At 46.9% G+C, this 27,376-nt stretch overlaps 1 protein-coding gene across 2 annotated transcripts in view; it reads left to right on the forward strand.

Moving 5' to 3' along the window:
* The window catches only part of EXOC3L4 (exocyst complex component 3 like 4), a 121,430-nt gene that overhangs the window by 70,090 nt on the left and 23,964 nt on the right, over positions 1-27,376 (forward strand). For both annotated transcript variants that reach the window (XM_088464285.1, XM_088464286.1), the window contains exon 7: positions 2,361-2,456. In XM_088464285.1, the coding sequence (XP_088320411.1) occupies positions 2,361-2,456 (96 nt within the window). The remainder of the gene's footprint in view (positions 1-2,360; positions 2,457-27,376) is intronic.

Below are 27,376 nucleotides of genomic sequence, written 5' to 3' on the forward strand. Positions count from 1 at the left end.
CCCAAACACTGCCTATCATTGCCGGCCAGGACTCACTGGCAGTTGGTGTGGCTCAGCCATTTGAATTTTGGACCACGCTGCAGCCTCACCTCTGGAGCTGCCACTGGTGGTACCCCAATCTTGAATAACATCGGCGGTGCCGGTCCAATGCCTGAGGTCTGCGCATGGTTTTCTGCCGATGGTAAAAACCATCAACCATTGATGTTAAAGCCATTGATGTCCATCACTAGTAGGGAAGGGAATCGAATTTGAGTAATTAATTGTGCTGATATTCCCGCCATTGGATACTGGTATGGGAAACATACATTTATTTGTATTTGTCCTACAGCGCTACCATGTCACCTGACCTGGCTGACCAATTGCCATTCAGTTACCAGTTAGTCACCACCTCTATGTCAACAAAAAACAACCCAATGGTTTGCGCTACCTCTACATACAAAATTATATATATAGCAAAAAATTAATAAGAAATTTATTGTATAAATTAGTAAAAAAATAATAAACACAAATAAAGGTATTGAAATAATAAAACAGGGATGGGATAAAAATCGATAATAATAGCAATACAATATATCTCACTGATACACTTCAACCTGACAAATAGCAGTTGCTATATTTGCTAAACAGTACAGGTATAAAGATTTCTATATGAGTGTGTAGCTGTTCACACAACAATATATTCAATTTCTCATCGATTGCTCTATGTGTAAAAAACCGTATTATGGTTTGTGAGCATATCTTAAAAAAATAACAATCAAAAATAGTTCTCCACAGGTCAGAGAAAAGCCACATATAAATCTGGGTACTGGCACATGATTTTAAATCGTCAAAATAGCAAAAAAATGATGTTCACACCGTCATATCACATAATATGGCTATTTAAAATTTGTGCTGAAATAGCCTCAAACTGATATCAAATGCCGTTAGGCAGGCTGATCCTTCAAGGTTGTATGTTTAATCCGTTATATAAATTGTATGCACAGTGGGCCTGATTCAGAGCCGCTCGTAAGTGGCTGCTTGTTCGCTCCGAGCGATGTTCGCACATCTGCGTATGGGTCATAATGCGCATGCACCAACCAGCCATTGCGTTCGGAAATCGTGCGCTCGCAAAACAGCGAGGGCCTGCTAATTTGAGTGACAGAATGAGGCGTTTGTGGGTGGTAACAGGGGAAGGTGCTTGAAAACGGGGAGTGGAGATCCGAACGCAGGCGAGCCAAAAGGTCAAAACGGGCGTTTAATGGGAGTGCATAATAAGTAAAGGTGCGTCATCGACCGCGTCACTTGGTTGTCTTTTAGCCTGAACTGCTCGCAGTGATAGCGGGAAGTAAAACCTACCACAAGCACTGCGAGCAGTTCAGACGCCTTTCGATGTACTCGATTAATCTAATAAATAGCGGAGATGACGTAGGATGCGAACGGCCAGGGGGCGTCTTTACAAACTAGCGAGCACATGTTTCATTCGCTCGCTCAGACATAGATGTTTCAACAGACCGCAAGGAGCGAGCGCTCAATTTAAATAGCCAGCCCCTTTTTCTGAACGAGTGAGCGCAAATAGCGTCCGGCTCTGCATGAGGTCCAGTATCTGAATGCGTACAGTCAAGTAACAGTTCCACTTAACTCAGCAGAGAAATGACGGTCATATGTAGTAAGCCGGACTGTGATCCTGATAAGTGAGTACTCACAAGACTTGAAAATCCAATTCGGGGGCCCCCTCACCAGTTTTCCAGAGACCGGAGTCTCTAATAATCAGCCAGAGTGAATGCAGCGTCCTGCCCGGTTGTTCAATTGCCGCTTTAGCGGATAGACACTGCGAGTGTGCATGTGACAAGTGTCCAGTTTAACCAAGTATCAGTGTGGCAGAAGTGTATCAGATGGCGTCCCACCTGTCCCATCTAACGCGTTTCGTCACGTGATCTGTGACTTTTTCAAAGGTCGCACAGCAAGGCAATATCTTATTAATGTTTTACTATATATATTTTTTTGTATGTAGAGGTAGCGCAAACCATTGGGTTGTTTTTTCTTGGTTTATTTATACAAACATGCACAGAGTTTGTTGAGTTTGCTGCAAACCCTACTATTCTCTTAAATATACATCTTGTGTTGAGTGCGGGCGCCAGATATTTTCTTCTTTTTCTCTAAATATATACCACCTCTATGTCCCCCACATCTGTGTGTAAAAAAGACATCGGAACAAATCATCGATTGTGACTAAGCATTGAAAATGGTTTAATATAGGAACAGAAACAGCCATTGTAACGATATATTGTTAAATGATTCCCATCCCTAGTTTAGGTAAAGGACCCCAATCATACATCATATCATGTATATAAGTTCATAACCTTCAGTTATCTTTTCCTTAGACTGCAGGCAGCTTTCCATGAATGGTCCGGTACTAAATTCACAGCTTTCTTCGTTCAGTATTCGGTTGTCTACATCATCAGTTTAATGAAACTCAGGTGAGTGGTTGGAAAATAGAGATTATGTTGCAAAGTTAGTTATAAAGGAAAGTAACATTATTGTAAATGTCATTTACCAATCGTGAAAGTGAACAATTGTGATGTCATCGGTCTAGTTTTGCTCAGTTACACCCATTTCTATTGGAAGTACATTGACCCGAGGGTCAAGATGACTGTGCTGATGGGGGCGCATATAATGGGAGTATGATCTCAAAATAATTTAAGTTTTGCAGAGGATAATAATTGAAATGACATAAAGGGGTGGAGAAGTTGCATTTAGATAGGGACGCTAAGACAGGGGGGACTGGTACAAAGTACTGTGGCCTGGGACCACCTGAGAGTCGCAGCCACAAACAGCCCCTTCAGCATTATAATACGCCCCCACCATGCAGCAGGTAAGGACGAGTGCTCCTGTATTCTTAGGGGCATGGCCACACCTCTCACACTTGGCCACACCCCTCCAACCTAGTACCTCAGAGAGAGGACTTAATGGACGTCCCCTATTTTACAGCTGCACTTCTGTGGAAAAGCTCATTTCTAGATGCACTTGGATTAAAGTGAAGGCTTAAAACACACAAAAGAGAAACAGAATTAAGGCCCTCATTCAGAGCCGTACGCTCTGAGCAGAGCGCACACTCTGAATGAGGGCCGGGCTCCATTTTCATGGAGCGTCCTCCTGGACGCTCGTATAGCTGTGGGTCACCACCCACAGGCTATACGAGCGTGCATTGTGATGGTCGAGACCATCGCGACCATCGAATTTGCGAGCCGGAGCCTGCGGTTGAGGTTTTCAACCGCAAGCTCCGGAGTGATTTTGGCTCTATCAGAGCCAAAATCACTCCCACTAACATCACTAGTGATGTCAGTGGGCCGGCTTTTGACGGGAGGCGTTCCCGTGGGAACGCCCCCGTCAGGGAAGCATGCCCCCGGCACGCCCACCAAAGGGGGCGTGCTGTCAATCAACATCGACAGCACGCCCCCTTTGATCGGACACAACGAGCGAAGGACTTTCCTTCGCTCGTCGCGTCTGGCGCATGCGCACGACGGAGCTCCCTCCGTCGTGCGCATGCTCAGTCCATAACATCGACCCACTTGCGAGCGGACAGCCGCTCGCTAGTGGGTCTGAATCAGGCCCTAAGACTGAATATGACTGATGTACTCCCACTGCCATGATTAATATAGAAATTAAGCTAAATTGAGAGTCTATTTGTAAAACTTTTGTGTGTTTAAATGTTTTCATCATATTTATAATGTAAGCTCTCACGAGCAGGGCCCTCTTCCCTCATGTGTTTCTCCTTTCCCTTACTTACACTCAGGGCTATTGTTTCTGGAAAAACTATATATATTTTAGCTTATTATATATACATACGGGGCCTGATTCAGAGGCACTAGCTCTGAATCAGGGCGGGTTTTTTTTTTTTTGCGGCCTCCAGGCTGCTCGCTAAGCTGTGGGTGATTATCTAAGCTGTGGGCGATTATCGCGACCATCGGGCTTGCGAGGAGACCCTGTGGTAGGGTCTCAGCTCTTGCAAGCTCGAGTGGACTTCCTGCTCTAATAGGGAATGCCTGCGTTTGTGCAGCCAACCCCCCTCCCCGCCTACAAATCGGGGCGAGCTGTCAATCAACATCGACAGCCGCCCCGTCTTGTAACTATACCTGTTGAGACGGAGCTGCCGTCGCAGTACGGGTCTCGCGCATGCGCACGCCGGAGGCGGCGAATGCGCAGTCGGGGTCCATCGACCCGCTTGCGAACGCTGTGCGCTCGCGACCACGTCAGAAGCAGGCCCACAGTATATATAGTATTTAGAAAAGAAGGAACTCAAAAGGGACTTTAAAATTAAACTTATATTATGGAAAATAAATTTTAGCCCAGGACATTACATCATAGGTAATAAGAGGTTCAGGAACTGAGGGCCTGATTCAGACCCGGTCGTACGCAGACTGCCGATGTTTGTAATCTGTGCATGTGTACAAGACGCAGTGCATGTGCACGAACTAGTCCATGTGATCGGGAAGCGCTCGCACCCTGTACACAGATGCACCGTAAGCATGAGTGACAGGACGAGCCGTTTGTGGGTGGTGACAGGGGCTGGTCGATGGCAATGGGGGTGTGGTGGTGCGTATGCAGGCGTGTCTGTGCGTCTGAACGCCATTTCAGGGGTGTGCATAATTAAGACGCAGCGTCAGCGTACACGTCACATGGCTGAATTACACACAGCAGCAATAGCAGTGTTTGCGGTAGGGTATGGTCAGCCACAAGTGCTGCGTATGGGCTCGATGTCAGACGATGGTACCGGTTGTTTAATACACTTCCTGGAGATGACGTATGTACTAAGGGAAAGTGGGCGTCTTGTGTTAGGTTGGTGGGTGTCTAAAAACATAGATCGCATAGCAAGAAATAATGGGCGTGGTAATGTCTTGCTAGCGAACGCGGGATTTGCATACTTTGGATGCGAACAGCTGTGTGCGAACGCAGCCTAGCGAACGGGTCTGAATCAGGCCTTGAGTTCCTGCTGAAAAATACTGTAGCACTGCTTTCGCTATCTCATACTCCCTATAACGGCACCTAACCCTTGGCTCCTGCGCCCTGCTGCTTATGTGAATGTAATGACCATGGATGCAGCAAAACATGTCCTGCATTGTATTGTACTGTAAAGCTGGCCACACACTAGACCAACTTACATCCAACCAGCCAACTTGTTGATTGGTTGGAATGAGAATCTGGCAAGGAATGGGAGTAACTGATGATCAGCAATTTGCTCCTAAATGCCAGAAAACAGATGAAAATTACATCAGACAAGTTTGTTAAATGTTTGATCTAAACTATTTGTTCAAACAACAGTTTTGGTCTATTTTCTGGCGTTTGGGAGCAAATGGCTGATAGCCATTTGCTTTCATACCTTACCAGATATTCATTCCAACCAATCAACTAGTTGGATGGTTGGACAGAAAATCTTTAGATGTTTGGCTAGTTTAAGGCTGGGTACACACCTAAACGGCCGGCAATCGTGCCGATGTTCAGGGTGATTTGCCTTCACCCTGGACACCGCATGATTGCCGGTACACACTTACAAGATTTAATGAATGACGGAACAATCACTGTTCCGTCCTTAATTAATATATATAGCCTCATATGCGATATCGTATGATTGTCTGTGCAGCACGGCCAATCACATGATGTCACATGTGACCGCCGGAGCGCACAAATCGGGCATACACACTGTACGATATGCCCAATTTGTCATTCCGATTTGGCCAAATCGTGCCGATATCGTCCTGGTGTGTATGCACCCTAAGTCATTATTTTATTGTTATGCTCATTTGTAAGGCACTGCGGAACCCTTGTGGATAAAAATAGAGGATAAAAATATTAATAATAATAATAATTATATTGGTCATAAATGCAACTAGAAGGAGCACAATAGCTCCCATTGAAGGCATAGGACACCACAGAGGACACAGAGAACTGACGTTATTTTGGAATAAAAGGCTGTGTCCACATGTAATCCAGGGAACGCCTCACTAAACGTTCCTCCAACCCACCAGCTTATTGTAATATGCAGGGTGTTCTTTCTCAGGAATCCTGCACTGCACAGATGATCCTTCCACCTCCTCCCATTGGACAGTTCAAGAATGTTCAACTTCAGAGGTGTTTCCATATTTGCCTTAAGATCCATGCACTATTACCAGAACCTCTATAGATGGGCACATTCAATCTTGTTTTCTTTTGCTCACAGCTCCATGGGGAATGATGAAAAATAAGTGAGGTGTATTTACCCTTCACCCCATGGAGTGTGGTCACATGAAAAATCTACTGTGTATGTGAATGTATTTTTTTTAATTCAGACTGTACTGTACATAGTGGGTCATACTGCCAGACATTCAGACCAATGGGACAAAGATGCCTATGGTTCGGAAGGTGGGACAGACCCATCAAATCGGGACAGTTGAGATATACGCATATGTCATCATATTCACAGTTGCCTACTCAATCAAAGGCCTCCTGGACCTGAGTGAACAAACAACTCACCCAGAAAGTGCTTATCTTCCACAAGGTAGGCAGGGATGTACTATGGTTGTGCGAAATGCGTCAGTACAAACCCTGCCTCCTCAGTGAGTGGTCACGATTATGCAATACGCATTTTTGTCTTTTTTTTTATCCCTTGGTATATTTTTTTATGTTTAGAAGTGTGTTGTTGTTTTTTCTTATATGTAAACATTGTAACTTTATCTAAAAGCTAAACACTTTCCCATAGCATGGCTACAGAGGCTTTTTAGATTGCTGAAGATTCTCCCAGCTGGAAGCCACGGTGTTGTAACGTGAGGCTATGCTCAGTTAGACTAACATTAATGGGAATGTCGCACCAGAGCGATTCCCCATTCATTCTAATGTTACGGTGACAGGGTATATATATTGGAGCGTATCGGCAATTTAGATTGCCGTTGGTTCCAGCTGGCAAAATCAAAGTTCTGTGTTGCTCAAATCAGATTGCCCTTTGAAAATAACTGTAGCTTTGACTGTTTTAACCCATTGACTGTTGGAGAGTTGTCTAATGTATAACAGGGCGCTACATTGTCTGCTTGTCAGAGCTGCCTGAACATGATGTGATGGTGGTGAGGGCACTTTAAAACAAGTGGCAAAAAAATCTTAGAGCCTCTGTTACAGGAGACGTATAGGAAGGCAATGTGTCACCATAAAACAACGCTGATTTTATCATAACAAATTACTTAAAATGGGGGAAAAAAACATGGTGACTCTATTATTAAATTAGTTTAAGCTGTTTGCGGACAGTCTGTCTCCAGCTCTAAGTGAGCCATTTAAAATCCATTGTCCCCACACCTGGTGCTATTTATCATTTAGGTGTCAGGGGGTCGCACTACACACGGAAGTGGCAACTGAAGAAATAAAAAAGCTAACCGTGTAGTTCCTACAGTATAGTGAAATGTACAGAACTACCACCAGGTGGCGCAATCAAACAATGATTGAACTGATAAGCACGTCCAAACAGTGAGACTACAAAATACTCATTTATTATCTGATAATTGGATTGTTTCGGAGTATAAAACCATTTTTATAAACTTTTACCTTACAATATGCCTGAGTCGTGTGTCTCTTGCACACTTTCCACCAAACAATAAATGAACAGACTAAAATGAAAATAAATGACCTAATACTGATTCTGATAATGGAACTGATTCATCATGGATCTCGACTGCAACAGCATACGCAGATCAGTTGATGCGATCACTCACACAGAAAGAAAGTCATCGCAGACTGAGGGGTGGGTCACGGGACGTCAGCGTTTGGGGGTGGCGACGGGGGAGTGGTAGGAGAAACTCAGGTGAGCAATTTCTGAGCAAGGTCAGACATGCTGTAATTGTGCGTGAGGGTCCGATGTTACTCGATGTTCCCGATGTATATGCAGGACTGCAAGGTATTACGGATGTGAGATAGCTGTGGCGGGCTGCAGTGTAGCCGTCCACCATCGCGACCATCGACCACCGTGGCATACACCCCCTGCTACCAGCGGCGGCAGATGTGTGCTTGTTATAGCAGCCAATGAGAGTCAGACAGACTCTCATTGGCTGCTGCGTCAACGGCGGGAGCCGGCTGGAGCTCACTAATGAGCTCCACCTACCGGCTCCCTCCGTAGTGTGTGATGATGGGAGAGACGTCATGATGCTGGTGTCTCTCCCATAGTCCAGGAGAAGAGCCGGCCCGGGACACGGAGTGGACAGCGGTGGTCGCGTCAGCGGGGCTTCAGGTAAGTTTTTTTTGTTTGTGTGTGTGTGTAAGGGCACTGCATAGGGGGGAGACGCTACAGGGGTCACTGTATAGGTGGGGACTACTACTGGGGGCAATGCTTGGGGGGGACTACTACTAGGGCCACTATATAAGGAGCACTGCATAAGGGGGACCACTACTGGGCCTGGGGGCACTACCTGGGGCACAGTATAGGACAACTACTGGGGGCATTATATAAGGGGCACTGCATAGGGGGACCACAACTGGGGGCACTGCATAAGGGGCATTACTACAGGGGGCACTGCATAGGGGCGACTACTACAGTGGGCACTGCATAGGGGGGACCATTACTGGGGGCACTGCTACTGTGGACATTGCATAAGGGGCACTACTACAGTGGGCATTGCAAGAGGGGCCTTACTACTAGGGACAAAGGTGAATAAAATGGAAAATAAATGTTCCTAGGGTGACAAGAAACTGTGGTATATAGGGGCCCCCACAAGTTTGTTGCCCAGGGGCCCCCACAGACCTTAATCCAGCCCTGCCTGCGTGCAGCTTTGCAATTGCGATCCTTGCTGAATCAGGCCCTCAATTAGTATATGAATGACTAAATTCACCAGGAGTAAGTAAGATGAAAGATACACATATATAGTAGGGGTGAGCGGGTTCGGATTTCTGAAATCCGAACCCCCCCGAGCCCCCCCGATCCGAGTCCGATCCGAGTCAGGCTCGACTTTTCCCGCCTGACTCGGATCTGAAATCGAGGCAAAACGTCATCATCCCGCCTTCCGATTCTTGCGGGTTTTGGATCCTATATAAGGTACCCGCGTCGGCGCCATTTTCTCACTCGGCTGTGGACAGTGAAGAGGGAGGGTGGGAGTTAGGGCTGGCTGGGCTGTGTAGTGTAGTATAGTGTAGTGTAGTGCTGCTGTTGTCCACTACTTCAAAGTCCATAGGGGCTGGCTGTGTTGTGCTGTGCTGCTGTTGTTAATAGGGGCTGTGTCCACTACTTCAAAGTCCATAGGGGCTGGCTGGACTGTGATGTGCAGTCAGTTCTCCATAGGGGCTGTGTCCACTCCAAAGTCCTGTACAGTGTCCCAGTCCTAAAGGGGTGTTGTAGTGTTGTCCAGGGGGTGCTCTGTCCATCAGGGGTGCTCCCCCCAAGTGCTAAAAAAATAATATATTTTCTGTGTTTGTGAATTGTGTGCGCAGTAGCCGCACGTGCATCAACAAAGTAGTGCCAAGCGTGCGCCTGTGTCATAAGTAAAGGGCCGGCTGGCTTGACCGTTAAAGGGTGCTGTAACCCCCAAAGTACACTCCAGTCCAAACCAAAAAAAAAAATATTTTCTGTGTTTGTGAATTGTGTGCGCAGTAGCCGCACGTGCATCAACAAAGTAGTGCCAAGCGTGCGCCTGTGTCATAAGTAAAGGGCCGGCTGGCTTGATCGTTAAAGGGTGCTGTAACCCCCCAAGTACACTCCAGTCCAAACCAAAAAAAAAATTATTTTCTGTGTTTGTGAATTGTGTGCGCAGTAGCCGCACGTGCATCAACAAAGTAGTGCCAAGCGTGCGCCTGTGTCATAAGTAAAGGGCCGGCTGGCTTGACCGTTAAAGGGTGCTGTAACCCCCAAAGTACACTCCAGTCCAAACCAAAAAAAAAATTATTTTCTGTGTTTGTGAATTGTGTGCGCAGTAGCCGCACGTGCATCAACAAAGTAGTGCCAAGCGTGCGCCTGTGTCATAAGTAAAGGGCCGGCTTGACCGTTAAAGGGTGCTGTAACCCCCAAAGTACACTCCAGTCCAAACCCCCAAAAAATATATATTTTCTGTGTTTGTGACTTGTGTACACTGTGGCTGCACGTGCATCAACAAAGGAGCAGCGCCAAGCGTACGCCTGTGTCCCATAAGTAAAGAGCCGGCTGGCTCATTTCTTAAAGGGTGGTGTAACCCACAAAGTGCACTACTCTCCAGCAAAAATAAAAAAATATTTTCTGTGTTTGTGTGCGCTTTAGCCGCACGTATATATCAATATAACGTAAATGGAGGACCAAACTTTCTCCGATAAAAATAAAATAGGGAAAGATCAAGAACCACTTCCTCCTAGTGCTGTTGCTGCTGCTGGGAGTTGTTCATCATCCCAGAGAGGAAGTAGGAACATCACTACTTTTACTAAACAATTGACCCTCCAACAGTCCCTAGCGATGAGGATGAAGTACGACAGCAGTCATCCTGAAGCAAAACGTATAACTGAGGCCTTGACTGCTATGTTGGTGTTAGACGTGCGTCCGGTATCCGCCAATAGTGCAGTGGGATTTAGACAATTGATGGAGGTAGTGTGTCCCTGGTTCCAAATCCCGTCTAGATTCCACCTGCATCCTCAAAGCAGCAGCGACAAGCTTGCGTCTGTCTGTTAAAGGGTGGTGACACCCTCAAAGTGTGCTACACAAACAATAAAAATATTGTTCTTTTTTTTTTTGTCTTTGTGAAATGTGTGGGCTGTAGCCGCACCTGCATCCTTAAAGCAGCAGCGACAAGCGTGCGTCTGTCTGTTAAAGGGTGGTGACACCCTCAAAGTGTGCTACACAAACAATAAAAATATTGTTCTTTTTTTTTCAGTCTTTGTGAAATGTGTGGGCTGTAGCCGCACCTGCCTCCTTAAAGCAGCAGCGACAAGCGTGCATCTGTCTGTTAAAGGGTGGTGACACCCTCAAAGTGTGCTACACAAACAATAAAAATATTGTTCTTTTTTTTTCTGTCTTTGTGAATTGTGTGGGCTGTAGCCGCACTTGCATCCTCAAAGCAGCAGCGACAAGTGTGCGTCTGTCTGTTAAAGGGTGGTGACACCCTCAAAGTGTGCTACACAAACAATAAAAATATTCTTTTTTTTTCTGTCTTTGTGAATTGTGTGGGCTGTAGCCGCACTTGCATCCTCAAAGCAGCAGCGACAAGCGTGCGTCTGTCTGTTAAAGGGTGGTGACACCCTCAAAGTGTGCTACACAAACAATAAAAATATTCTTCTTCTTTTTTCTGTCTTTGTGAATTGTGTGGGCTGTAGCCGCACTTGCATCCTCAAAGCAGCAGCGACAAGCGTGCGTCTGTCTGTTAAAGGATTACATCGGTGACAGCATCCAAGTAGGCATGTCAGACTGTCCGTACCTGTACTGGCAGGAAAAAGAAGCAATTTGGAGGTCCCTGTACAAACTGGCTCTATTTTACCTGAGTTGCCCCCCCTCCAGTGTGTACTCCGAAAGAGTGTTTAGTGCAGCCGGGAACCTTGTCAGCGAAAGGCGTAGGAGGTTGCTTCCACAAAATGTGGAGAAGATGATGTTTATAAAATGAATTATCAACTCTTCCAGGGAGACCAGCCTCCAGAACGTACAGAGGGACCTGTGGTTGTGGATTCCAGCGGGGACGAATTAATACTCTGTGAGGATGAGGATGTACACACTGAAGAGGGTGAGGAATCGGTGGATGAGGAGGATGAGGATGACATCTTGCCTCCGTAGAGCCAGTTTGTGCAGGGACAGATTAATTGACAGCTTGTTTTGTGGGGGCCCAAACGAACCAATCATTTCAGCCACAGTTGTGTGGCAGACCCTGGCGCTGAAATGATTGGTTTGTTAAAGTGTGCATGTCCTGTTTATACAACATAAGGGTGGGTGGGAGGTCCCAAGGACAATTCCATCTTGCACCTCTTTTTTTTCTTTGCATTATGTACAGTTTGGGGCCTAGCTTTTCAAACTGCCATCCTGTCTGCCACTGCAGTGTCACTCCTAGATGGGTCACGTGTTTGTGCCGCCCACTCGTGTCGCTTAGCATAGTCATCCAGCTACCTCGGTGCAACCTTTTGAACATAAAAACACTATTGTGAGGTGTGAGGTGTTCAGAATAGACTGGAAATGAGTGGAAATTAAGGTTATTGAGGTTAATAATAGCTTAGGAGCAGAAAAACCTACAAATTCTGTGATTTTAGCTGTTTTTATGCTTTTTTAAAAAAAAATACAGATCCAAAACACAAAACCCAGAACCCAAAACACGGAAGGGTGGTTTTGGCAAAACCAATCCAGATCCAAAACACGAAGAAAGATCCAGATCCAAAACCAAAACACAAAACACGAAAAGTGGCCGGTGCACACCCCTATTTCACTCACTGGTTCCCAATAAGACTGCATTCTTGTCTCATACAACAGCTCCCCCTACTGTGTGCTGATGACAGTTGCACTTCCCTTAATGTGGTGTGAAGAGGGACTTCTCTTACAGAAGTATTTACAAACAATACAGAGAATATTTGCTAAGATTGTTTTCCACTGTCAACCACAAAGTCCCAGGACAGACTGTCATTACAGTGTATGTAGCATCATAGCTGCGCTGTTATAGCAGTTAGGGTAATGGAGCCCGATATGGTCCCAACGATGCTCTTCTGCAACCCCCAGTTTTTATCACCGTGCCAGGTGTTATCTATACTAGACAGATGACATCTCCTCAGTCATTGATCATAGAAAATTGTAGAAGTTTTACTTTATCACAGCGGGATGGGTGTGGGATGCTGACGGTCAGGATCCTGACTCCGGTATCCCGACAGGGTTAGGATACCGACACCTGTCAGTAGGTATCCTAACCCTCCCCCTTTCCCTACTCTAACCCCCCTCCCCGCTGCCTGAACCTAACCTCCCCCCTAGTGCCTAAATCTATCCTCCCCCTCCCGGCACCCTAAACCTAACCTCCCCCCCAAGTGCCTAAATCTAACCTCCCCCTCCCCCCTTAGTGCCTAACCCTAACCCCTAACCTTCCCCCTAACCTCAGGTCATACCTTCGGGATCCTGGTGATCGGGATGCCAGCGCTGGTGTTCTGACTAGTGTCGGGATTCTGGCATCGGCATTCTGACCACCGGAATCCTCGCAGTCTGGATATTGACCACATCCCATCACAGCTTCATTATAAATTATTTACCAAGAGCCCTTAAAACTATTGTGTTGTACAGAGATAGTCTAAGATGAAGCTGCGTCACAGGCTGAGCTTCCTGGTCTTGCTATAACAGCTGTGTGACTTATGTCTAATCCATTTTTGATAAAGGCTCCATTAGGTTTTAAGCTAAGGTAAAGATGTACGGGTGTGGTACTCAGGACCAGGGCCGGCTCCAGGGCTAATAGCGCCCTGTGTCGGCCAAGTGCTCTGCGCTTCTGCGCGGCCAAAATTGGGGGCATGGCCTAATTACCATAGGCCACGCCTCCTTGCATGACGTTATCTGAGGAGCATCTCTGCATGGCACGCCTCCAAATAACATCAGGCTGGGGGGAGCCTCACTGTCTGCACTGAATGGATGCCGTGCGCATGCATGCAGCATCCATTCAGACATCGGGGTCCCCAACACCCCGATTTGACAAGCCGCGGGCCACTTCGGCCATGGTTGGTACAGCAGGACCGTACTGTCCCACTGAAATCGGGATGCTGGGGAAGGGTGCGCCCTCTATGAGTGGCGCCCCTGTTCGACCGCTCAGGTCGAACACCCCTAGAGCCGGCCCTGCTCAGGACATACATTCTGGCTTCCTTAGATGTGTAAGGACAGAATTAAATGCTGCTGGTGTTTGGGTACGGCGACAGAAAGCAGGGGTGATTCAGAGATGAGCGATGTTTCGCTTCTGCACATGCGCGAAAAGTCCTTGGATCCCTTACTGCGCACATGTGATTGAAGTGTTCTTTGCCATTTACAATTGCGTACGGCATCGCTAACACTTGGCGCAGGCATCCTGACACAATCCCCGGGCGTATCAGGGTGGAGACCTAAAGTGATTGCCAGTGGCGAAATTAATAATCAGTGGTTTGCAATATAATAAGTGTTATAAAAAACTATATAATTAGAAATAAAAAATAAAAATAGTCTCCCTGTTCCTACAGGTGTGTGAATTAAACTACCCCCAGTGTCATGTTAATGTTCTCAAAGTGGGGGAAAGGGTATGGTCCTTATGGGCTACCCTTACTCCAAGTTCTCTTCTTCTGGGAAGAGCTGAGGAAAACCTTGACCAACCTAGGGGTTAATAATTTATGTATCTACTTTATATAAAATGTATATAGTTCTTTATAGATTTTATTTATTGGGGGGGGCGCCTTTTTTGAATTTGCCCTGGGCTCCAAAGATCCTAGCTACACCTCTAGTGATGACAAAAAGGGGCCGTTTCATGGGCGTGTTAGGGCAGGCTTGCCGACTTTCTGGCTGCCTCTTCCGGGAGGGAGCAGCCAGATCGGCATGACAGGGGGGCGTGGCCAGCACAATGAGGCGGGCCCGGCCAGACTACGAATCTTTGTGGGTGGAGCAGGGGTGGTGCCACACGATAGCGTCATTTTGGCCCCATCCCCGCTACACAATGCCGATATTACGGGCATTGTGAAGCAGGGGACGGGGCCAAAATTACGCAATTCAGCATGAAGCGCGTCACCGCAAACCCCCCCACCACTCTCCCAGCTGCAGGGGTTTCATAGGTAACTCTGGGGGGGGGGGAGGAGGCGTGGGCGCCAGTTAGGACAATTGCCTGCCTTCCCGGGAGGCTGGGAGTGGCACGCGCTTTTCGGGAGGCTCCCGACCAAATCGGGAGGGTAGGCAAGAATGTGTTAAGGGAGTGTCACTGGCGTGTCTGGAAGCGCTGCTGTCTTCCCAGTTGCAAATCCACTACTTCAGAGGCCATGTTCAGTTGGATTTGAGAAGAGTACCTAGAGTACACCCTAGACTACCGCAAATATCGATGATGAGACCGATGTTGTGTCGATGTTGGAGTGTTTACAATCTCCATCGCAAATGCACAGACCATGCAGCCTGAAAGTGGGCGTCTCACTGCCCGTAGGCTCCATCGCACCGTCCTGTACAAAGGGAAGGATGAGATTAGCGTAGACTCCATCGCACCGTCCTGTACAAAGGGAAGGATGAGATTAGCGTAGACTCCATCGCACCGTCCTGTACAAAGGGAAGGATGAGATTAGCGTAGACTCCATCGCACCGTCCTGTACAAAGGGAAGGATGAGATTAGCGTAGACTCCATCGAACCGTCCTGTACAAAGGGAAGGATGAGATTAGCGTAGACTCCATCGCACCGTCCTGTACAAAGGGAAGGATGAGATTAGCATAGACTCCATCGCACCGTCCTGTACAAAGGGAAGGATGAGATTAGCGTAGGCTCCATCGCACCGTCCTGTACAAAGGGAAGGATGAGATTAGCGTAGGCTCCATCACACCGTCCTGTACAAAGGGAAGGATGAGATTAGCGTAGGCTCCATCGCACCATCCTGTACAAAGGGAAAGATGAGATTAGAGTAGGCTCCATCGCACCGTCCTGTACAAAGGGAAGGATGAGATTAGCGTAGGCTCCATCGCACCGTCCTGTACAAAGGGAAGGATGAGATTAGCGTAGGCTCCATCGCACCGTCCTGTACAAAGGGAAGGATGAGGTTAGCATTTGCATATTCCCACAACCACTATTGGGAGAGGAGCTTAAGAGCGCAGCTGCTTTACCCGCCGTCTCTGAATCAGGCCCCCAGACCCAATAAAATACATCTGGTCCCTGTTACCAATGGTGTTGGTTTCCCTTAAATTGAATTATGGGACTTTCTCTTAATCAAGTACTGAGAAAAGTGAACATTCATTTCCCTTTATTTATTTACCACAAAGTCTTATGAAAGGACTTTCATAACAAGTCAGCTTTTACATTTCATTCATGTGACTGGCATAATGACAGTAGGATAGTTATTGTGCACATCTGTAATGTAAATATTAGAGAAGTGCGATTCGGTTTTCCTGAAATATGAACTTACCCGAACGTAGGGGTCCCGAGTCAAATCGAGTCCCAGATCTGAATCACTTTGGGGTTCCGAGTCTACCGTGTCCCGTTTCGGTTCTGTGTCAGTTCGGAACTCGGAATTAAAAACAGGTCCAAATTCCATGACTTTAATTATTTTATCGTTTTTTATTGTTTTTTTTTATTGATTTTTAAGGAAACCAAAACCGAATCTGTACCAAAATACTTGAGGGTGGTTTTGTCAAAGTCAAAACCAAAAAACGCGATGATGAATTAGACCCCAAACCAAAACACGGAGGTTTGTGAACATCTCTAGTAAATATAGTCAGGGTTGGCAAGACATCCAGTGCGCCTGGGTGCTGGGAGAGCGTGACCACAAAAAGGAGCACTTCCACTAGAGATGTGAAGTTCAGTTTCCATGGAAACCGAAGACACCCGAACTTAGGGGTTCTATGTCGAATCGAGCCCTGGCTCGGGTCTTTCAACTAAGCTTGGATCCCAAAACGAGGCAAATCGTCAGCTTCCATCGTCAGATCTCGTGTATTTTGGATTACATTTTAAAATCAATTGCACACAGGAGACCGGAGTGTGATGATAGCACTTCAACATCTACTAAAGGTGGTCCAGTGGAAAGAAAGTTTAGGAAACATAAACAATATTTCACAATGTTAAAGAAAACATCACCTCTAATAATAAAGACAAAATTTACTGCTGAAAAACATAAAAATTGCCAACATTCCATACAGCACATGTAGTGGTAAGGAAGGACTCAGGCCATGGCCTTCCTTTTTGAGTGGTGGCCCTGCCACTGCTATTTCATACACTAACATGCCTATTGCGGAAGCCAGGGCCAAACACAGGCATCTTCTTATACCTCACATGCAACACCAGCAACTTACTCTACACGTGTCACCTTTAAAACGGGTAACTCAGTTCACCAAATCAAACTGTTTGTTCAAAAACTTCACAAATCCCTGTGGAGAGTCTAAGGGGTAAATTTACTAAGATTCAAGATGGTCCCGATTTTCAAAGTGATTTATCTCGCTGGAATTCGCCCAAATTCGGGTGATTTAATCCCTTTTCTTTTACCAAATTTACCAAAAGGCGATTTGAGGCTAAACGAGTTTGCCGATGGTGAAGCAGAAGGAGATATCTCTCCCGAGTAACTCGTTTTGCAGGAGATTACTCACCCGAGATTGCAGTGTTTTCACTCTGCAAATCTCTCCCGAGCTAGCAGCCAGAACATATCAGTGAGATATGTGATTGCTGCTTGTGTTTTAACCCTTGTAAAAATTTGAAAAATGTTTAATAAAAAAATTACGTCAGGTCCCCCCCCCAAAACACTAACCAGCCCCGGGCTTGCTAGCCTGTCCAGGTTCTTAACATTACAGGGAAAAAAACGTGTAGGGATTCCCAATAATGTAAGAACCAGCACAAGGCTGCAGGGACAGAGCTGCTTTTAAATAAACGGCGAAAAAAAATGACGTGGGTTACACCGTATATTTAAAACCAGCCCTTTCTAACGGGGGGCTGATGCCACAGCCAGGGGTGCCCTTTCACCGGGCCCCCCAGCCACAGCATCAGCCCAGCCCAGGCCAGGGATCCCTGGGGAGTTGGTGACCCTCCCAATAAAGGGGTCACCCTCTCCAGGGCACCCCTGGCCTAGGCTGATAGCCTGGGGCTATCCCCGCCACCCCTGGGTGGTGGGTGGCCGGTTGATTGTGTTAGGTGAAGTGTAAAAATTAGATGTATCATCATTGTCTTTACAGTGGAACTACAGGTCTCAGCAAGCCTCCCCTGCATGCTGGTACAAAAACTTCTCATGAGTTCAATGTTCTTTATTTCATTCTAATTTCCAGCCAGGCCAGAGCAAGATAGGCCACTGCTTCCCCTCACGGCCTTTAGACTTTGGGCCTGAATCAGAGCCGGACACAATTAGCGCTCGCTCGTTCAGAAAATAGGGGTGGCTATTCAAATGAACCGTTCGCTCTTTGCGGTCTGTTCACGCCTCTAGGTCTGAACGAGCGAACAAAACTTGCGGTCGTTTTTTGGAAACTACGCCCCCTGGCCGCTCGCATCGTACGTCATGTCCGCTATTTATTAGATTAATCGAGTACATCGACCAGTGTGTGAACTGCTCGCTATTCTTGTGGTTGGTTTTTCCTACCACAATCTTGCGAGCAGTTCTGGCTATAAAATAACCCAGTGACGTGGTCAATGACGCTGCTGTTTTAATTATGCACACCCATAAAACGCCCGTTTTGACCTTTAAGCACGCCTGCGTTCTGATCTCCACTCCCCGTTTTCAAGCACCTTCCCCTGTTACCACAGACATACGCCTCCTCCTGTCACTCAAATTATCAGGCATTCGCTATATTGCGAGCACATGAATTTCGACCGCACTGACTGGTTCGCGCATGCGTATAACGATCCGTACGCATGCGCAGTTGGGCAAACATCGCTCGGAGCGAACGAGAGGCCACTTACGAGCGGCTCTGAATCAGGCCCTTTGCCTCATATCAGTCATAATGTCATAACATCAATTGCAAGATGGCGGGGCTGGCAGAAACATGGTCATGCATTGAGGTGCATACTGTGATTAGATTTCTGCGTCTAAAGGGCACATCAGCAGCTGAAATTCATCTCCAACTTGTTGAGGTGTACAGTGATAATGTAAAGTCATGGAAACAGGTTTGGGTTTGGTGCACTGAATTTCATAACAACAGGACAGTCGTTCAAGATGAGCAGCAACCCGGCCGGCCAGGCACGTCCACCACAGATGATAATTTTATGCCGCATTGAAGGTCTGATTCAGGAGAACAGATTTAGTGATATTGCTGACGAAATGAACATCTCAGTGGGTACTGTGCTCACCATCGTTCATGAGCAACTGGGATACAGGAACCAAAGAAACTCACAGAAGTTCACAAAACCAATAGGATGATATTGTCTCTTGTGCACTTGACATGGGACCATGAGGAGGGAGAGCAGTTCCTGCAGTGTATTGTTACAGGCGTTGAAACATGGGTGCACCATGTGACACCAGAGACTAAGCATGCATCCATGACACAGAAACATGCAAGGTCTCCACTTTCAAAGAAATTCAAATCAACTTAATCAGCAAAGAAGGTCATGTCAACCGTGTTTTGGGACCACAATGGCATGCTGCTTGGTGATTTCCTCACCAAGGGAGATACTGTAAGTGCTGTCTGCCATGTGACACACTGAGCCGGTTGTGGGAGGCAATTTGTCAAAAACGACCTGGGTTTCTGCGAGCAGGCATCGTATTGCTGAACGGTAACACCAGGCCACACTCAGCCAACCGCACACGTGAGTTGTTTCGGCGCTACCATTGGGATGTACTGGACCATCCTCCATACGGCCCTGAGCTGGCACCGAGTGATTTCCAACTCTTTGGACCATTGAAGGAGCACCTGGGTGGAAGGCGATTTGCAACAGATGGTGAAGATCAACAAGCCGTCATGTTGTTAACATAAGTTTTGACCAATTTTGGCACCTGAAATCACTACAGAGAGACTTAGATGCAATAAAAAACGCAATATCTGGTTTTGAGATCTGAGATCCGACCTGTGGGAAGACTCGAGTAGGGACTCGGAACCCCAAAGTTTGAGTGAGTTCGGTTTTCAGCAAAACTAAACCGCTCATCTCTACTTTTGTTATCTTAATGGTTTGTATCAAGGCTCCTTGGGCCCGGAATAATTGGAATGCTTCAGAGAGCAGCTGTCTTTCCTCCTGAGTTAATCCTCATTGTGTTTAGTGGATGATTATAGAAACATACATTCCAGGCACCCCTGGCTCCTGGAAACCAGAGCAATGACAATCAAACATTTTGATTGTCCACCTGTTAACGGTGCAGAGTTTATGGCTGGGACAGACGCTTGTCGACAAATCATCAGTGTTCAGATGCTCAATGTTGACATGCCAACATTTATGACCATGTTCACATTCTCCTGTCGACAAATGTCCATATTCTAGCCGTCTATAACAGTGGTTCTGAAACTCTGTCCTCAGGACCCCACACAGGTCACGTTTTCCAGGTCACCCAGCAGATGCACAGGTGTATTCATTACTCCCTGACACATTTTAAAAGATCCTCAGGTGGAGCAAATTATTTCACATTATGATTCTGTGAGGAGACCTGAAAACATGCACTGTTTGGGGTCCTGAGGACCGAGTTTGAGAACCTGTGGTCTATAAAATTTACCAAACTCATGACACAAATATACCAGAATTATTTAATCAAGTCAATATCACTACACTTTCATGCAAGTGTCGGTATTTTCGAAAAATCAATAGTTGATGCTCATCCTTATTACGGAGTCTTCCTCTAGGAACGTGTGACACTGTAAAGTACATAATAGCTGGTATGGCATGCCCGGTATCCTGTCCAGCAAACCATTCTCTGCCTACATCCTCCCATGTAGCTGGTACCGCCAGAAGAAAGCACAAAGGTTATGCTGGTGGTATAATGCATATCACTCCAGAATACACTGCCATTCCAGGCTGCTTAGAGCTGTAGAAACCAATCACAGGCAAGCTTTGCAGGACCCTTTCACTTGGTTGTGCTGTCGGCATTCTAAGCACCGGCATCCCGACTGTCGGGATTTTGAACATCTCCCCCCCCATACACCAGGGGTGTATTTATAATAGGTGCAAGGTGTGCACACGGGCCCCTGGGTCGAGGGGGGCCCACGCACTGCACACCCTGCACCCAATTTCATATACTTACCTCTCCTTCGGCCCAGAGGTGGATGCAGCATTGCAGAAATCACCGGGAAAATGGCCACCGCAGCCATTTCCCAGGAGATTTGTGCATGCGCACAGTATTGCTGTCCCGGGAATACCGCACTGTTCCTGGAGGCATGTTTACCCACTTGATAAACCTTAGGGGCTACAGCAAAAGGTTAGGAGATAAAACACCAAAGTCGCCTGTACATTATGTTAGTATTACTTTTACGGCTCACTGGTCATTTTCCCAAGTGATATTTACATTTACCTCCATCCCCTTCCTTGAATTCATTGACTTACTGGTAGTGTGCAATGGGCAGCTACTAACTGCGTACATTTCTCTGAGAGACACAATGGGATACGTCTTACGTCACCGCTCACCAGGGAGGAAGGATTGTACATTAAACTCCTTTTTTCAGCACATTGCAAGATAAACGTGTAGGAGCATAACTTCTCATACATTGACGGTGCCCATGCTGATCTGGAATTCCCTGTCTGTAAATCAGCCTCACAGGTTGTGACAGATCCAGGCAGTTACGCTGTCTCTCTGAGAGAGTCCTTACTGGATCCGTGAAAGCTACTGTAAATTAAAAAGAAAAACATTTAAATCTTGCATAATCCATCCAGGAAATTGTTCATTGTGCAGAGAATTATACTGGCTGGATGCAGTATATTCAAGTTATTGGTTTACAGACCCTGTGGTTTCCAGTTACAAACAATAATAGCCTGCTTCACATAGATGTTACCTGGATTTGGCGCTTAACCACTTACCGGCAAATTTTTTTAAAATTAAATTTACGCATAATTTGTCAATTTTTTTTATTATTTAATTAAGTTTCAAATATTTTTTTTAACAAATTAATTAAAATATTTTATTTAAGGGGTGTAAGCCCCTCCAGTGTAAAATTACCTACCACCCACATTGACAATAGACCACCCCAGTGGCAACAGATCTAATTAACATTAACCCCCTACCTCCTTAGGGATAAGAGACCCTGTCGTCTAACCCTCACCCCTCCCCAAGTGTAATACGGTCCCGTTTTTTACACATCCCTCCTCCCCGGTGACCAGTGCACTTTCCCCCCCCCCCTTTATTGGATCATTACCTCCAGTGCAAGTAGACCCCCCCTGGGTGTATTAACTTCCACCTCCATGGGACATTACTCTTCCCCTTCCCCCACATGTAGAGCACAGTGGAACATGTCCCATGGGGTACTGATGATCCCCCTCCTCGCATTTTTGTCCCCGGCGCATGTGCTTCAGAATGCCGGTCGCACATCATTCTGGGGCGCAATTCCGGCAGTGACGTCAGCGGTCACGGACCACGCATCACTGCAGGGGGGATGGACGAGCAAGATTAAATCCATTCTGCACATGTGCGCAATGGATTTCCTCCATAAAAGCCAGGGAACGCAGTGGGGTGACACGGTCGCATGGGATGCGACCATGTCAGCAAAAGCACAGCTGGCTGCGACCGCACGTTAAGTGAATAAAGAAAACTTACCCATATTATAATATAATGCTTAATGCTTTCAGATATGAAAAGTATATTAAACATATAAAAAAATCATAAAATGATCTTTAAGAATATTTCCAGTTTCACAAATGTAGTCTGTAATCCCACCTCTAAACCACAAACCGCGCATGTGCGAGTGGAGATTACCAGGGAGGGATCTGCCCCGAAAACATTTGTGTAATGTAGCTCATAGGTGTTAGCTGTTAGCATAATTCCCTACTGTCCCGGACAGCCGGGAGGCTCCCGAAAAACGTACGGCGTTCCCGGCCTTTCAAAAGAGTGGGAAAAGTCTCCCGGAGTTAACCCCAGCCCCTGTGTGATCTGGGAAATAGAGGTAGCCGTTGTCTCCATTCACATTGAATAACGTCATCATGGCACCACCACCCGCATCATAATGCCAATAATTGCACCTATATCTAGCGTAAGACGTTGCCACGATGGTTCAATTTAGAGATGTGCGGTTCGGTTCTCCAGAAATCCAAATCCACCGGAATTTCGTGAATCCGGGTAAATCCGAGTCGCGGTTCTAATCTCCTGAGGAGATCCGGGTAGATCCGGGACGCGCTTATGAAATCCAAATTTCGGGTTTTGGATTGCATAATTTACATGATTTTAGCTGTTTTTAAAACTTTTTATCTATTTTTTTATTTTAAAAAATCCAGATCCAAAACCAAAACCAAAACACTTGAGGGTGGTTTGCAAAACCAAATCCAGATTGAAAAAACCTTGAAGGAGACGCAGATCCAAAACCAAAACCAAAACACGGGGTCGGTGCACATCCCTAGTTCAATTGCATCACCTTGCACCCAGCACCACCCACTTATTCTGTGCCATGCCCCCCCGGTCATGGAGGGGGCAACCCAAGGTTGGGTCAAGTTCCCAAAGGCTACGCTTTCGGGAGCTTCGTAAATTTGACAATTCACCTATGTCCATAGAAATCTATGGGGGCTGACTTTGCAAATGAAAATGGAGAAACTGCAACAGATTCGGTCCCCTTCTTAAATCATGGAGATACAGCCTTTTTGCGGGTGTCCCCTCAATAATCACTTGCAGAACCCTCAAGCCGCAGCCTAACAGACGGGCCATTTGAGGGTGGGGGCTGCCTCCGTTCCAGAAAACGGGGGCGGCGCAGACTTCCTGGCCTCGGCTACGCAGCTGAGAGGGGCAATCTGAGTAACCTCAGAGTTGGTCTCAGATTGCCGATGGTCTCGCAGAAGATTCGAAGGTGCTTGTTAGGATGCAGAACTTGGATCTGCGATGCGGTCAGGAGGGGTCTATTTACACCAGACGCCTCCTGCTGCGTCAGCCTATAAGTTGTACGGTATTGCACACCCGCTTCCCTGCACCTCCTTGCGGCTGTGGAATACCGTACAAATCAGAATCAAGTCTACAAGTCCATTTTCTTGCCCAAATCTTATATCACAGCTCACCGGGGAGGAAGGATCATACTGTACAATTAGGAGTCTATTTACTAAGCAGTGTTAGGAGACAGAGTGAAAAGTGATAAGGTACCAGCCAATCAGCTCCCAACTGCCATTTTTCAAACACAGCCTGTGTCTGTCTCCTAACACTGCTTAGTAAATAGACGTCTCTTAACCTCTTATTTCTGCCACATTCAAGGTTTACTGTGTAGGAGGAAAACTTGTAATGTATTGACGGTGCTTATGCTAAATTCCATTTCTGTTAATCAGCTTCACATGGCTGGAACTGCCAGAGGTGGATGAGATCCAGGCCGTGTACCTGTTTGTTGGGGTCTTGACTGGACCAACGTGATCTATAGTATACAAAAAATAAATGCTGGCATAATCTGTCCAGGAAATAATCCATTGTGCAGAGAATTGCACAAGTATGTCCAACTTTAGGCCCTGGGGTATCCAGTGCTGACACAGAGGCCAATTCTGAATGTAGACATGTCCTGTGAGAAAAAATGGGGACCCTGTCTCTAGACACCCATCCTCTGATGTCCATTTGTGCAGCCATTTGATATGTAGTTTACATGCGGTACACCTGTGATTTATATACATCGGGTACATTCACATGCATTTCGTCATTGCAGCTAGATACAGGTGTATAGTTTCTCACTTTACTTTCTTGTCCAGCTTACCTCCATTTTCCTGCTCCTAGTGTTGTGGCTCCATGAAGTCGTCCAAGGTTACACATTTTAGGATTGAATGTAGGCCCTGATTCAAAGGCGCTCGCTATTTGCAAGTGCTCGCTCTGAATCAGGGCGGGCCATCTTTTTTTTTTACCCCGGCCTCCAGGCCGCTCGCTAAGCTGTGGGTGACCACCCACAGCTTTAGCAGGCGGCCTGGCGATGGTCGCGATTGTCGCGACCATTGGGCTTGCGACGAGACCCTTGTGGTAGGGTCTCATCCACCGCAAGCCCCAGTGAACTTCCTGCTCTAATAGAGCAGGAAGTTCACTACTCACATCACATGTGATGTCAGTAGGGCCGCCCACAAACGGCAGGCGTTCCTTCGGGAACGCCTCCGTTTGTGCAGTTTGTGCAGTCACCCCCCCCCGGCCCGCCTACAAAACGGGGCGAACTGTCGATCAACATCAACAGCCGCCCGGTCTTGTAGCGAGCCCCGGAGCAAGTGATTTCCCGACAGTGAAATCCCGGCATGGGACTAATGATAGGCATCTAAATACCGATAAAACTATATAGTATTATAATGTGCTATAAGGAAAGCAGCTGGATAAAGGGTTTGTCAGACCCAACAAAGGTAGAAGAGGAGAAAAAGTATATAACCAGCATTAAAATAACAATTATCAATGGGACATAAGGAGAGAACATTCTAATAATAGTAACGATTCCACGAGCGGATTTTAGTGGTGTCTACTTTGGTTTTATCTATCTATTTTTTTGGTGTTTACATCAATATGCACCTTTAACATGAGAAATTTCCATATATGAAATTGCAGATAACGGATTTTTTAGATTGTTTAATAAACACTCTTTTATATATATTATTAACTGTCCATCATTGATAATTGTTATTTTAGCACTGGTTATATACTTTTTCTCGTCTAAATACCGATGCCTATCATTAGCCCCACGCCGAAATCCTGACGCCCGGCATACCGAACATAGGTAAGCCGGGCGTCGGGAGCTGATAGCTGCAGGTGGGGGGGTTAGGTTTAGGGATTCCCGGGGGGATTTAGGGTTAGGCACCCTAAATTTAGGATTTAGGGTTAGGCTAGGGGAAGGGGGGGTTAACATCAGGCACCTCCAGGTGGAGGTTAGGTTTAGGCCCCCCCCTTGGGAGGGTTAGGGTTTGGGGTTCCGGGGAGAGGGGTTAGGTTTAGGCGCTCCTGGGGGAGGTTAGGGTTAGGAATTAGGTGGTGAGGTTAGGGTTAGGCACCCATAAAGGAGGGTTAGGGTTAGGGGGGGAGAGGGGATCCTCAGTTGGGATCTTCATGTGCCGGCCTTCGGGCATCGGCATTTCATCCGCTGGGCTTAGGTCCGGTGGTAATTCATACCGATTCCCAACCTTAGTGCCCATCTGCATTTGGTGTAGCTTGCATCCCGAGTGGGCCAGAATCTCTGTCAGAGTATGGCTTCTAATGCGAGCATCCAAGCATCCGAGCTTACAACCAGTTATGCGACATGCCTGCAAAACTCCCATAACACGCCCATCAGATAGTGCTTCTCCGTACATATAAATAGCCACCTCTCACTCACCATCTTGGGACACCTCTCACTCACCATCTTGGGACACCCAATATATTTCCAAAACAGTTCAGAGCAATGGCAGATTTTACTAAGGGGCTGCAGCCTCCCCAGTAATATCTGCCACTTTAGTGAGCCATTTGCAGTTTGTGACTGCACTGACACTGTGACTGCACTGACTACACTGTGACTACACTGTGACTGCACTGACTACACTGTGACTGCACTGACTACACTGTGACTGCACTGACACTGTGACTGCACTGACTACACTGTGACTACACTGTGACTGCACTGACTACACTGTGACTGCACTGACTACACTGTGACTGCAGTGGCTACACTGTGACTGCACTGGCTACACTGTGACTGCAGTGACTACACTGTGACTGCACTGGCTACACTGTGACTGCACTGGCTACACTGTGACTGCACTGGCTACACTGTGATTGCACTGACTACACTGTGACTGCACTGACTACACTGTGACTGGCAGTGGCTTCCGAATGGAGTCTGTGACTGCACTGGCTACACTGTGACTGCACTGACTACACTGAGAATGCACTGGCTACACTGTGACTGCACTGACTACACTGTGACTGCACTGGCTACACTGTGACTGCAGTGGCTACACTGTGACTGCACTGGCTACACTGTGACGGGCAGTGGCTTCCCAATGGAGTCTGTGACTGCACTGGCTACACTGTGACTGCACTGGCTACACTGTGACTGCACTGACTACACTGTGCCTGCACTGGCTACACTGTGACTGCAGTGGCTACACTGTGACTGCACTGGCTACACTGTGACGGGCAGTGGCTTCCCAATGGAAGCGCTACCTGCCAGTCACGCACAGGACAGGCAGCCCCAGGGGGAGGTGTTTTCTCTCCAGTGGAGGCCTATTTGGGTATTATGTATGTTCAATGGCAGCAATGAAATTACCGTGGTCTTTCCATTCTATCATCACACAATGGGTGTCTGTTACTTTACCTAAGTATGATAATAAAAATGTTTGACTGAGTGTAATAGTGATTGCTCAGACTTCCTTTTCCCGTCACAGCCTATATACCAGCACCTGCATTTATCTTTGTTAATTGTTCCTGTAGCCATTTTTAGCTTGCATGGCAGACAAAGGTGACTGTGACATCAACATTGCAAACAGCTGCCAGAATCACTGATGTGATTTCCTGCCAGGGGATGATCTAATCTGTTGAGATCTAGTAAAAAACTCCACCAAAACGGATCCCGTCACAGGTCCCATAATGGCAGAAATGTGTGGTTTAATACGCAATCCCACTGTGGATTCAGCTGTGTGCCCTAGCCATCTCCCCCCTCTCTGCCTCTTACCTTAGCAGGTGGGGTGTGTGCAGGCAGGGCCGGAATAAGGGTGGGGGCAACAGGGGAGGTCGTCCCGGGGCCCCCACACATAGAGGGGCCCCCACTCAGGGTCGA

Source organism: Taudactylus pleione, unplaced genomic scaffold (genome assembly GCF_031769625.1).
Source record: "Taudactylus pleione unplaced genomic scaffold, aTauple2 ptg001628l, whole genome shotgun sequence".
Lineage (NCBI taxonomy): Eukaryota > Metazoa > Chordata > Amphibia > Anura > Myobatrachidae > Taudactylus > Taudactylus pleione.